The sequence below is a fragment of the Corylus avellana genome, chromosome 11, assembly GCF_965113065.1.
Source record: "Corylus avellana chromosome 11, dhCorAvel1.hap1.2, whole genome shotgun sequence".
Classification (NCBI taxonomy): domain Eukaryota; kingdom Viridiplantae; phylum Streptophyta; class Magnoliopsida; order Fagales; family Betulaceae; genus Corylus; species Corylus avellana.
In genome coordinates, this window is record NC_142500.1 from 2,846,341 (window position 1) to 2,859,330 (window position 12,990).

Sequence of the window (12,990 nt, forward strand, 5' to 3'; positions counted from 1 at the left end):
TAACGCAAAATATTCCACGAGGAGTAACTTTTTTTTAAAATTATCAAAAAATTTAATTATTAAATTTTAATCTAATAATAATATTCATGTTACCATGAAAAAAACAACGTGGTCCTTAACATTCCTCATACTTCACAAAGAGGCTTAGCGGACTCCAAACTTTCATCAAATCCAGCTAATAAACCAAACCAACCAATCGCTATATATGCAGCCACTGGGACTTGGAATTGGATCCTCTCGTTACGAGCATCTAGGTGGAAAAAGGGCCACATCGTTAAGGGCATCTCAAAGGAAATAAACGTTAGACGTCAAAGGTTAAACGTCTCTCATCCAAACCCAAACTCTTCCATCCCCACGCCAGCAAGACCTCTCAGCTTTCTCGCCGCACAGGATTTCACTAATCCTGAATGGAATTTGAATGGGTTGCATGAAGAGATGAAGACCATCACCCTCTTTGACAGATTCGTCTTCAAGAAGGAATACAGAAGAATAAATCTCTTGCCACAGGGCACAACACATGGAAAAACGTTAACATATTCATATATTTGTCCACTCATGGATTCCTCATTATTTGTAGTTTCCAATTATTGAGAGAGTTGAGGAGTCCCTAAAATTGCCAAGCAAACAACATCCTCTGGTTCAAGCTGGATAAAGTAATTCTCAACTGGGAAATTCCACACAGCTCCATCTCCTTCTGTGGGAACAGCAATTCGGATGCTCAAAAGACCAAGCAAGATTAAGTGAGATCCAAACAACAATACCAACATTTGACCAGTACACCCGAAATCCCTAAATAATAGCAAGCCAACACATTTACAACCGAAAAATCTCCAATCTCCCACCAAAATCACAACCCAACGAAAATAATCTCCAAAAAATTCATCCTAATTCGAAAACCACCAAAATACCTTACTCCTCCATTCTCGGCCATAGCCAAACAAACTCTCAGCTATCCACAACATTTCCCAACATCAACCACCCCGTTTTTACAATAGAAATCAAGATCAAACAATTTAAAGAAATTTACTAGTTTAGACGAAATTTGAGGGTTGATTCACCCTTTAGTGGTGCAAGCAGGATTAGTGAGATCCTATGGCGGCGAGAAAGCTGAGGAGGTCTTGCAGGCGGGCGATGGAAGAGTTTGGGTTTGGATGAGAGACGTTAACCTTTGACGTTTAACGTTTATTTTCTTTGAGATGCCGTTAACCACGTGGCCCTTTTTTTTTCACCTTAGATGCTCATTCTAGCCGTGAACCGGATCCTCTCATGAACTGAACCAGATCCAAATCCCTAGTTGATAGAGCATTTTCAGCATACTACCTTACAGGGAATCTGTTCCTAAGTTTAAAAAATATGTCCAAAAAATCTCAGAACAAATTCTTTAAATGAACTATAAATATTAGAATTGTTACAGTAGAACTCAAAACAAAAAAAAATATTCTCCTTATGATTATTAACAAAAAAAATTATCATAAAGATTGCAATCCTTATGATTATTAAAATAAAATAAAAAATAAAAATTCTCTCTTTTTTTCTCTCTCCTCTCATATATATATAATATAATTAAAAAAATAAATATTTTAATAATATAGGGAGTAATTAAAAGAAGCTATTGTGGTGTATTTTGACATAAAAAAGTAAAAAGTAGTTTAAATTTTTAAATGTAGAAAAAATGACGAAAAAACTACTGAGAATGCTTTAAGGTGAGAATTGTCACTTGACCCGCGTCTTGCGGATTTGAAAAAATTTATCCTGGATACGGTTCAATCTTATTCCCCAGGTTTTGGGTTTTGCAAGGCGGATAATATGGGTTGGGCAGCTTGCAATGTTGTTTTTTCAAGGGAAAATTACAGTTTACTCCTCCAAAGTTGACAGCGTTTTTCAATTCGAACACCAAAATTTCAATTTTTGCAATCTACCCCTAAAGTTTCAAATTATTGTAATTTGACCAATTGTATCCAAAACTTTCCATATTGCCCATAATTTTTATTATTTTTATTTGTTATAAAAAATTACCAAAAACAAAAAAAAAAAAATCGGGGTGGCTCTTTGGCTATCTAGTCATTACTGCACCTCCAAATTTTATTTTATTTTTTTAAATTAAAAAATTAAAGAAAAAAAAATCAAGGGCAATATGAAAATTTTGGAATAATATTGGTCAAATTATAAAAAAAAAATGAAACTTTGTGAGAGTGAATTGCAAAAATTAAAACTTTGATGTTCGAATTGAAAAACACTATCAACTTTACGATGGTAAAGTGTAGTTTTTCCCTTTTTTTTTTTTTTTTTTTTTTTTTTTTTCAACTACAGTCACGTATCAAAAGTCCAACCCAAGATAATCAACACTACAAGTCAAAACTCAAACTCCAAAAAACAAAAAAAAAAAAAAAAGGAAGCACTGCAAATCTGTTAGTGAGAGATACTGCAACCTAACATAATCATCACAACCCAACATAATCAACACTGCCCAGAGAAAGAGAGAGAATGAAAGAGAGATACCTGAGAGTTGAGACGGAGCGGCCAGAGAGAGGGAGAGGGAGCGGCTAGAGAGAGAGGGTTTCTAGGAGGAGAGGAGGCGAGAGAGAGAGAGAGAGAGTCTGGGTTTTTTCTAGAAGGAGGCGAGAGAGAGAGAGAGGAGAGCTAGTCTGGGTTTTTTCTAGAAGGAGGCGAGAGAGAACTAGAAGTAGGGTTTTTTTCTTTTTTCTTTTTGGGCTTATTAGCGGGGCGGGTACCCGCTGCTCTACCCGAAATGGAGAGATGGAGAGGATCCGTTTCCCTCACACTACTCACCGTCGGATCACAAACTCTCCTCTTCAACATCACTTCCGTTGATCAAAAACAATGGCCCCGATTGCTGTCGGTGACGTGTTAACGGACGGTACGCTTTCCTACTTCGACGAGGAAGACAAGCTCCAATATGTGTCCGTACACCCCCAAGCCGCCGGTAAAAAAGTCATCCTCTTCTTCGGCGTCCCCGGTGCCTTCACCCCCCCCACTTGCAGGTAACCATTTCCACTCTTCACCGCTTGTTCCCAGTTTACATATCGATTGTTGGATGTTGAAAATGAATTTATTATTAGATTTCTATGCCGGTTCAAAAAAATTACAATTGTCTCAGAATTTCAGTTTTATTGTCATTTCCGGTGTTTTCTTAGGGTTATTTTTTTAGTCGGAGAAAACAGATTAGCAGAGTTTCCGAGGTTGTCTCTTTATATTTTGCACTCTATTTTCTAGTTTGTCCCCGTAAGTTTTAGATTAAAAGGTGTGACTAATTCTGAATAAACATATGGTTTGGATTTATTTATGATAAATAAGCAGTGGAAAGATGGAGATTAGTGAATTTGATTACCTAATTATTATTTGAAACGCTCTCCATTCATTGTATTTGTACCCAAAATCTGAAAAAGAAAATGGTAAAAAAGTGAAAGGAAAAATAACAAATATCACCCTTGCAATTCAACATATCCTTGCATTTTCAATTTGAACAATTTAGCCCCTAAATATCATATATGTAACGTTCAAATAGAGGTTTAATTTGTTGCAGATCTAATCCGCAGGGGGTAAATTATTCTAATAATTTAGAGATATCACCACCATATGAATTTAATCTGACGGTCATTGATACGTGAATTACGGACTGCATGATTAATATAACTTGATTCCTAATTTGTTTTTTTTGTGTGTGGGGAATCTTGAAGCATGTACCAGGCCGGGTTCGTTGAGAAAGCAGAGGAGCACTAAAGTCAAAGGGTGTTGACAAAATTTTGTTGATTAGTGGTATGGTTCATATAATCTCTTCTGAATTTTGGATTTTCAATTCATGCTTATAATGTATTTGCTTCTAGTTGTTTAATTTGCAATATAAATGTCGGTTGGTGTTTTGATCTAAATATCTGAACAAGTGTTGGTAGCTAGACAGCCGTTAGTTGCCCAATGTAGAACGTATGATACCATATGCTGTTCATATCTACGCCGTGGTGACGCGCCCAATGTCATAGCTTCCAACTTAAGAAGAATATTCGTTGTGAATTTGAATGATCAGTTAGGAAAGCACTACACTGTTGACTATACCAAATGATCACTTTGGCAACTCTTTTGGGCTTTGAAACAAAGATGGCTAAATGATCCAAATTAAAGGGTCCTAAAAGAGGCACATCAAAGCCTAGCCTCTATAAATGATGAATGAATGCATTTCATTCATTACTAGAAACAATGAAAGAAAAACTAAATTGTCCACAAGAAATTTATACAAAAAAAGCTCCATAGTATTTGAGGAAATTAGATATTTAAATGAAAAAGAGAGGGAAAGAAGAATATGGTAGTATGTTGAATAAACAACCATAACAACAAGAATGAATAGATTAACGAAACTTGCAAAATGGAAATAATGTTCATAAGAGAAAAAAAATAAATTGTCTTTTTTCTCGATCAGTTTACATATATGGAGGCTTCGGGATGACCCAACAGCCTGGATCGCAAAGACCATCTGCCATGTCATAAAGGGGTGTGATACTATGATCTTCTAAGCAGTAAAATCCAATGTCATAATCTTCGCGGTTTGACGTATAGCCATCACTGGTGTGATAAGATTCAGGCCAATATTCCATATCATCGTGAGTAAAGTAAATAGAATTAGGATTTAACTCTGGGAAGTCTTGGGCCGAGACAGAAAATGAGTGTTTCATACATACAAACAAGACACGATCACCAAGGCACTCCACACGCTCCATTGTTTGCTGTTGGAAATCAAGTTTGAAAACATCAAATCTATGTGTCTTTGAAGGGGGCTGAGTAGGCGGACCTAAATACCTGGCAACCAGAAGAATATCTCCCAAGGATTCCACCAAGTACTCGAATTTTCGAGTTGGCGGATAAAATTTATAATTAGTATGATCAAGACGATGAATCATCTTAGGACAAGAAGCTTGTTGGAGATCCCAACCTTCAAATGTTCCTCCGTCGAACCTTTGGGCATAAAACAATTTGCTCTTGGTGGAATACACTAGTAATTTCGTATAACTATCTCGATATTCCAAGTCCAAGCAGGCATCACTCCACGACTTGTCTCTAGGTCTACAGAATGCAACATCCCTATCTGGACCATATACAACCATCACGGTGCAATCGGGGGACATGGGGTTTGATGACCAAACGATGTTAGATATGAAATGATCGTAGCTTATTTCTATTCGTAACTCATTCTCTATACAGTCTCTTCTCCAATGCTCTATGATTATGTCCATTTGAGGCATTGTACTCGTAGGTGGAAGCCTAACAACTGGAGGAGGAGTAGCCTGATAGACCTTACCAATTTTTTCAGTGAAGGGATTCGTAAGTACAATATCACCGTCAAAAGCATTGGTAACGGCAATCCAACCTGGTGAAGATGATCCCAGAATCTCATCAAATGCTACATCCTTTGGATAATCGAGGGTTACAATCTTCTGGCCTGCAACCGCCAACTTATTCAATTGTTGAGGCCCAGACCAAGCAGTCATCAGACATGGGGACGATGAGATACCATCTTCATCTTCACTAGTATTATTATGACTGAAACATTGCTGTGAACCCAAGGGCCATGGAGAGTATGATAACACACGATTTCTGGCAGTACGTCTACCAACAAGGGTTTGTCTAGGGATGGAGGAGGAAAGTCTGTGCACAAGTGGTAAACCCTTCAAAGGGTTCCATGGATTATCACTACCATAACAGAAAAGCCTTTGCAAGCAACGACCAAAAGAAGGAAATAGTTTTACCATTCTTGTTTCGCGATCCAGACGCGCGGGCAAAACCCTGTTGATGAAGATTTGTGAGAGCGATTTGAAGAAACAAAGAAATAAGAAACGCCTAAATGCTATATAAATGCTTAAAAAAAAAAAAAAAAAAAAAAAAATAACACCTACTTTTATCAAAACCCATTTCTATAAAACCAATAATAGTTGTTTGACATGAAAGTACAAGGACAAAAAATGATATTGGACTCCCTAAACACTATTAACAACAACTTCTTTATATATAATTTCATTTTCTAAATGTATGAAAAACTCCTAAAAAAAATCACGTGGGCAACACTTTGGGTTCTCTTAACATTATATATATATTATTTCCTCTCTCTTTCCCCTTGCATTTATTTAAACAATATTTAAATGGTTTAAGGAAAGGATAAGGAAAGTTATTGTAGGGTTTATTTAAATAATGAAGTAAAAAATAATTTGATTCCTTACATTTAAGGAAAATCTAAGAGAAGATATGCTAATGCTTTAAAGATTTTAATCTTTTAAGGTATCGATTTGGCGAAATTATCATTTTCCTCCATGTTGTCAACTCGGTCCGGTTTTTCGGTTTTTTGTCAAAACTGGAACCGGAACCGGGGTAACCCGGTTCTTGGTTTTGGGAAACCGAAGCCAGAACCAGGACCCCGGTTAACCAGGGTCTCAGTTACAGGCCGGTTCCAGTTTTACCTGGTCCGGTAACCGGTTTTTTAAGAAAATTGGTTTTTGGGCTTATTTTAGGTATTGAGCCTAAAATAAGCCCTTTTTTTTTTTTTTTCATAAGTTGGCCAATTTAAAAAAAATCTATTAGTCTTTTTGTTTAAATTAAATGGACTTTGTTGTAATTGTTTCAAATAATTAAAATAAACCTAAAAAAGCTCAAAAATCCTATATATATATATATATAAAATGAAAACCCGGTTTTTGGATTTTTCAAACCGGAACTAGAATTGGGACCCCGGTTTCCTGATTTTCCGGTTTTCGGGTAATTTTTGACACTCCTACCTCCATTAACTACCACGCGATGAAAATTTTCCCCATGAACTACTATGGAATAGTGAGCACATGATCACTTTGTTTTTTTTCCTAAAATACCCCATCCCTGTTTTTTCCTAAACCTACCAAGAATTTAGATAACCAAGTTGCAGACATGAAGAAATGGCTTTGTGGGGATGTGAGCAGCATCATGATTGTCACCATGTTTAAGTTTGGCCATCATAGAGAGCTCTTCAATGGCAGCCTTATTTCTGACACCTTCTCCAACACCCTTTTCCTCTTCATTTCAACCTCTGTGTAATCTTCTTTCACCCCCTTCACTTTAATTCTTGATTTTCTTTTCAATACCCGTGCTAATGATCATTACTGGATGAGCTTTTGAATTGGGGCCATCAGAGCTCAAAAAACAATTTCTGCCAGACCCAGGAGAGAGAGTGGGCTTGGTCTCTCACAGTCACGAGCAGCCTGGTCCAGGCATGGGTCTGGCCACGACCCGCCTGGGTCTGGCTAGACCCAGGGGGGTCTCGACTGACGGGATTTTCCCTGACGACTTTTGGTTGAAAAACTTCGACATCTTAACAAACAAATATTCCGCCGTGAGTTGGGCCAATATTTCACCGCTGTGAACAACCAATATTCCGACTTTTGGATGAGCTTCTAAATTAATTCAATTAATTTATAATTCAAGCTTACTCGTCAGACTAAAGAGAGGCAGAGATGGCGTCCGATTACTCACCGGAGATCAGTAGGAAGGGTATTGAGAAGCTCTTTTTCATGAACCCCTTAACTCCGACGGCAAGGAGAGAAGCGACAGGGATGGGGGCATTTTAGAAAAAATAAAATAAGCTTTACCGATGAAATTGTCGAATTGTAAATGTTTAAAAAATTGAGAATGAATTACAAAAATTGAAATATTGGATGTGAAATTCTAAATAAGTTCAAACTTTAAGAGGTAAAGCATAATTTTCGTTTTTTTCACCGTCAGTAACAGATCAAAAATCCAACCCAACATAATCAACACCGCAAGTCTCAAAATAAATAAATAAATAAAAGCACTGCAAGTCTTCTAGTGAGATACTGCAACCTAACATAATCAACACTGCAACCCAACGTAATCAACACTGCCCAGAGAAAGAGAGAGAGCGTGAGAGAGAGATACCTGAGAGTTGAGACGGAGCGGCCAGAGAGAGGGAGAGGGAGCGGCTAGAGAGAGAGAGAGGAAGGCTGGGTTTTTTCTAGAAGGAGGCGAGAGAAAGAGAGGGAGGCGCGAGAGAACTAGAAGTAGGGTTTTTTTTTTTTTTTTTTTCTCTTTTTGGGCTTATTAGCGGGGCGGGTACCCGCTGCCCTACCCGAAATGGAGAGGATTCGTTTCCCTCACACTACTCACCATCGGATCACAAACTCTCCTCTTCAACATCACCTCCATTGATCAAAAACAATGGCCCCGATTGCTGTCGGCGACGTGTTAACGGACGGTACGCTCTCCTACTTCGACGAGGAAGACAAGCTCCAATATGTGTCCGTACACCCCCACGCCGCCGGTAAAAAAGTCATCCTCTTCTTCGGCGTCCCCGGTGCCTTCACCCCCCCCCCCCCCCCCCCCCCCCACTTGCAGGTAACCATTTCCACTCTTCACCGCTTGTTCCCAGTTTACATATCGATTGTTGGATGTTGAAAATGAATTTATTATTAGATTTCTATGCCGGTTCAAAAAAATTACAATTGTCTCAGAATTTCAGTTTTATTGTCATTTCCGGTGTTTTCTTAGGGTTATTTTTTAGTCGGAGAAAACAGATTAGCAGAGTTTCCGAGGTTGTCTCTTTATATTTTGCACTCTATTTTCTAGTTTGTCCCCGTAAGTTTTAGATTAAAAGGTGTGACTAATTCTGAATAAACATATGGTTTGGATTTATTTATGATAAATAAGCAGTGGAAAGATGGAGATTAGTGAATTTGATTACCTAATTATTATTTGAAACGCTCTCCATTCATTGTATTTGTACCCAAAATCTGAAAAAGAAAATGGTAAAAAAGTTAAGGAAAAATAACAAATATCACCCTTGCAATTCAACATATCCTTGCATTTTCAATTTGAACAATTTAGCCCCTAAATATCATATATGTAACGTTCAAATAGAGGTTTAATTTGTTGCAGATCTAATCCGCAGGGGGTAAATTATTCTAATAATTTAGAGATATCACCACCATATGAATTTAATCTGACGGTCATTGATACGTGAATTACGGACTGCATGATTAATATAACTTGATTCCAAATTTTTTTTTTTGTGTGTGTGTGTGTGGCCAATCTTGAAGCATGTACCAGGCCGGGTTCGTTGAGAAAGCAGAGGAGCACTAAAGTTGAAGGGAGTTGACGAAATTTTGTTGATTAGTGGTATTGTTCATATAATCTCTTCTGAATTTTGGATTTTCAATTCATGCTTATAATGTATTTGCTTCTAGTTGTTTAATTTGCAATATAAATGTCGGTTGGTGTTTTGATCTAAATATCTGAACAAGTGTTGGTAGCTAGACAGCCGTTAGTTGCCCAATATAGAACCTATGATACCAGATGCTGTTCATATCTACGCCGTGGTGACGCGCCCAATGTCATAGCTTCCAACTTAAGAAGAATATTCTTCCTATATTTGTTAGTCTTAGGTTTAATAGATATGAAGTTCCTCTGTAATTTGGTTGACTGGGTCCTGGTATATGTTAGTGTTCTAAAATTTTATATGTGGAGGTTTATTGCATACAACTGAATATACATAATTAATTTTAGTGTTATATTGATTTTCTCAGGTCAATAGAATGCTTTAATCAAGTAAATGCTTATCATGTGCTAAAGAAAGAAGTTCCATAAGGGTTGTATGTCGGCTTGATTATGGGTTTATGTATTACTTTGGTCTGTCCATCTGCTGGTTTAAGATTTTGTGTCAAAAGCTTTTAACACCATGCAGGTAATTTTGTCTTTTATCGTTGAAATTTGGGTTTTGTTTGGTTGGTGGGAAATTTGGGAATTGGGAAATGGGAAAAATGAAATTTCAACTTGGTTACTTGCAAGATATGAAGAGCCCATGTGTATTAGTTAGTGAAAAATATGAAATTTGATGCTGGCCAAATTCTTGGTAATTGATATGGAGCATTTGTCAACTTCGTGTTTGTCATTGGTTCTTTCTTATGATATATGTAGTTTCTATGGTGTTGGAAGCTTTTAATGCGAGTGTTTCTGTTCCTTTTTGCATCATACATGTCGTGTTTCCAAATACACAACTCTGAACGCTGTGAAAATTTATTTATTGAGGTCAGATATTTACAAGAATCTACATTCTTTTGCTGCTTATGGATGTAGACTAGAACATGGATAACTTCTTTTTGATGTGCCCAGAACATGGCCTTTCAAGTTCTGGATGTATTCTTATGCTCCAACATCCATTTTATGGTTGCAGAGATCTCAAGTTACTTCCTTGTTTGGAGCGGAAGTTCTTTGGTCAAAAGGGTATACTGGTGCAAAAGTCAAAATGGCCATATTTGACACTCGCATTCGAGCTAATCACCCACATTTTCGTAATATCAAGGTATTACCGATAGGGAGAATCCTTTGGAGTGTTCTTTGTTTTTATGTTTAGTGCCTTTATTTCCATTGTAAGCAAACTTTAGATATGCTTTTAGTGGAGGAGTTTTACTAGTTTTGAGGTTGTGTTCAGGAGCGTACAAACTGGACAAATGAGGATACGCTAAATGACAATCTCAGACATGGGACATTTGTTGCTGGTGTTATTGCTGGTGGAGATGCAGAGTGTCTTGGTTTTGCTCCAGATACCGAGATGATTTATGTTTTTCGCTTATTTACTAATGCACATTGTTACTGGTATTACTGCTTGTGTGTTCTTATATTTAGTTTTCTATGTACACCATTCCGACTTGAAGTTGCATTTATGTCTCACTTTTTATCCTCTATATTCGGTTTCAAGTTCTGCAATCATTATGTGTAATTCTGAATTGCAGTTTATCCATAGGATTTTTAAGTACTCCTAAGTTTGAGAAAGCCAAGCACGACTTGTAAAATGACTGAATCTATCTTTCAATGGTTCACTAAAATTTGTTTTCAGGAGTTTTTGAGAAGTTTGTATTTAGTACATAATATGTTTATTGGGCTACTTTTTTAATTTTTTTTAATTTTGATTTTGTCAAGAAAACTTGTTGAGATTGTGAGAAGATTTTATTCAGCCTATTGCAGGTATCATACACGTCATGGTTCCTTGATTGGTTCAACTATGCCGTTGCAACCAATATGGATGGGATGTATTGAATTTGAGTACAGGCGGACCTGATTACTTGGATCTCCCGTTTGTTGAGAAGGTAAGATGGTGTTGGCTTGTTATGTCTATAACTGACTTGATAAGATTGGATTTAATAGGTTTTTTTTTTTTTTTTTTTAAAAAAAAAATGGAGATAATGTATTACTTTCTCCACCCCCATTCTCCAAGAGGGCCAGATGGGTTCCAGAGCAAGAATTCAAAAAGGGCATGTTGTTCTTTTGTCCAACATCTACCACCAGATGCCAAAACCGATCACCCAAACGATAATTGACCCTCTGAGCTGATGAGCTCTCCAAAGACATACCCACATCCGATGACCCATTCACCCCCAAACTTTTCCTTTCACTGTTACCCCCTGAACCAATGCATGATGAACTCCCCTGTATCAGCAGCCTGCTCTCCTGCCTATTTGCTGCATAGTTTATTTACTCTGTTTGGGGGTAATATGGAGTCCTTAATTTATTTACTTGCCATTGAAAAACTGGAAGAATCATATCAGCATAATCATCTATAATAAACGTGTTATTTTCAACATGGCCTGTTATGTGTTAACGTAATACCTGTGCAGTTACTTCCATCACAATGCTAATAGTAGTACTACCTGATATTCACAAATTATGTTTTGGTTGCTAGATTAATTTTGTCACAATCGCCTTTTTCCCCCTTTTACATAGGTTAATGTTGCTTTGTTCTCTAGGTTTGGGAAATAACAGCAAATAACATAATTATGGTTTCGGCAATTGGAAATGATGGACCACTTTATGGCACTTTAAACAATCCAGCAGACCAAAGTGATGTCATTGGTGTTGCTGGCATTGACTACAGTGACCACATAGCCTCATTTTCTTCACGTGGCATGAGTACTTGGGAGATTCCTCATGGGTACACTGTAATCATTCATTTCATAGGAACTGAAATTTGTCCACAGATTGAATTTTTTTTTTTTTTTTCTTTCTTTCTTTTGGTTGTTAATATATATATATATATATATATATATATATATATATATATCTGCTTATTATTTCCTTTATTTCTGTGTGTGTGCTGTCTGTCTATCCGTCTCTTTTGGCAATACTAAAGGTACTTGGGAAGTCTATTGGTAATCTATCTTGGGTCATACTCTACATGGTTGTGAGTGGTATATCTTCTGGTTATGGTGGAATGTATAATGTAAGCGTAGAAAATCAAGACCGGGTAACGAAATCTTGTCTTTTATGTATAAAGACTGGGGTTGTGTGTATCTGAACATAGACTTGCTCCTGAACCAAAACCTATGAACCTATGTCCTTGAACGTAGTCTTTTATGATTCTCTTAATGTTAGCCATCTCTTGTCCAAAAATCATTTCGGTTTCTTCCCTTCTCCTCACTCCTACCCCTCTGGATTATTGAGTAACGCGACAGTACATGCAGAACAGATCTTGTAAATTATGTGAGCAAAAGTTAAATTTGTGAAAGTTGCGTGGATTCCATTTTTGCTCTAAATTGCTTTCTGTCTAAGTTTTTAAGTGTTGGTGTAAAGTTGTACATCTATACTTCTAATCTTCTTTAACATGAAGAGTTACATTGTCACTCCAATGATTCATTCTGCCCCTGTTCTTGACCTTGACCTTTTTCTAATAAAATACTGTATTGTTGTTTTAAGCAAGTTTCTTTGGTTCATGTAATCCGTGTACTTGGTTTTCTAGGTGTAAACCAGTTCAGTCCTTGCTTATTCATAGAAGATAGTCATTATGCCATTCCCTTTGCCTTTTTAAGCTGATACTGATGGTTCTTTCTATATCTTGTTGGTCCTTTCTCCTCAGTGTTTCTCTTAACAAGGCTTTCAATTTTGTCTTTTTAAGGGTTTTAACATGATTCAAATTGATTGCAATTTAAAGTTCAGGGTCCAAATTGAGAAGTT

The 12,990-nt window shown here is 37.0% G+C and overlaps 2 protein-coding genes across 4 annotated transcripts; one reads left to right on the plus strand and one right to left on the minus strand.

The window, feature by feature from the left end:
- Positions 1 to 4,331: 4,331 nt before the first annotated feature.
- LOC132166203 (uncharacterized) lies at positions 4,332 to 8,048 on the minus strand. The gene is made up of 2 exons (XM_088511896.1): positions 7,927 to 8,048; positions 4,332 to 5,793 (listed from the first exon to the last, which is right to left on the minus strand). The coding sequence occupies exon 2, from the start codon at positions 5,757 to 5,759 to the stop codon at positions 4,434 to 4,436; it is 1,326 nt and encodes a 441-aa protein (XP_088368022.1). The 5' UTR covers positions 5,760 to 5,793; positions 7,927 to 8,048; the 3' UTR covers positions 4,332 to 4,433.
- Positions 8,049 to 8,091: 43 nt separating this feature from the next.
- Positions 8,092 to 12,073, plus strand: LOC132166589 (subtilisin-like protease SBT6.1). 3 transcript variants are annotated; one of them, XR_015909486.1, is made up of 5 exons: positions 8,092 to 8,382; positions 9,084 to 9,162; positions 10,217 to 10,345; positions 10,475 to 11,129; positions 11,787 to 12,073. XR_015909486.1 is itself a non-coding variant. In XM_088511897.1 (5 exons), the coding sequence occupies exons 2-4, from the start codon at positions 10,289 to 10,291 to the stop codon at positions 11,099 to 11,101; spliced, it is 315 nt and encodes a 104-aa protein (XP_088368023.1). In that variant the 5' UTR covers positions 8,389 to 9,162; positions 10,217 to 10,288; the 3' UTR covers positions 11,102 to 11,129; positions 11,787 to 12,069. The 3 variants fall into 3 exon arrangements, 1 of the variants encoding a protein (XP_088368023.1); XR_009438579.2 differs by lacking the exon at positions 8,092 to 8,382 and having other exon boundaries at positions 8,389 to 9,162; positions 10,475 to 10,638; positions 10,998 to 11,129; positions 11,787 to 12,070; XM_088511897.1 differs by lacking the exon at positions 8,092 to 8,382 and having other exon boundaries at positions 8,389 to 9,162; positions 10,475 to 10,638; positions 11,008 to 11,129; positions 11,787 to 12,069.
- The last annotated feature ends 917 nt before the right edge of the window (positions 12,074 to 12,990 follow it).

What these genes read in the sequence shown, in the direction of transcription:
- LOC132166203 (XM_088511896.1), bottom strand. Translation starts at nt 5,759, where the DNA reads ATGGTAAAACTATTTCCTTCTTTTGGTCGTTGCTTGCAAAGGCTTTTC.
- LOC132166589 (XM_088511897.1), top strand. Translation starts at nt 10,289, where the DNA reads ATGGCCATATTTGACACTCGCATTCGAGCTAATCACCCACATTTTCGT. An exon ending in CACATTTTCGTAATATCAAG is followed by an intron (nt 10,346 to 10,474) that starts GTATTACCGATA and finishes GGTTGTGTTCAG; the next exon opens with GAGCGTACAAACTGGACAAA. An exon ending in ACTAATGCACATTGTTACTG is followed by an intron (nt 10,639 to 11,007) that starts GTATTACTGCTT and finishes AGCCTATTGCAG; the next exon opens with GTATCATACACGTCATGGTT.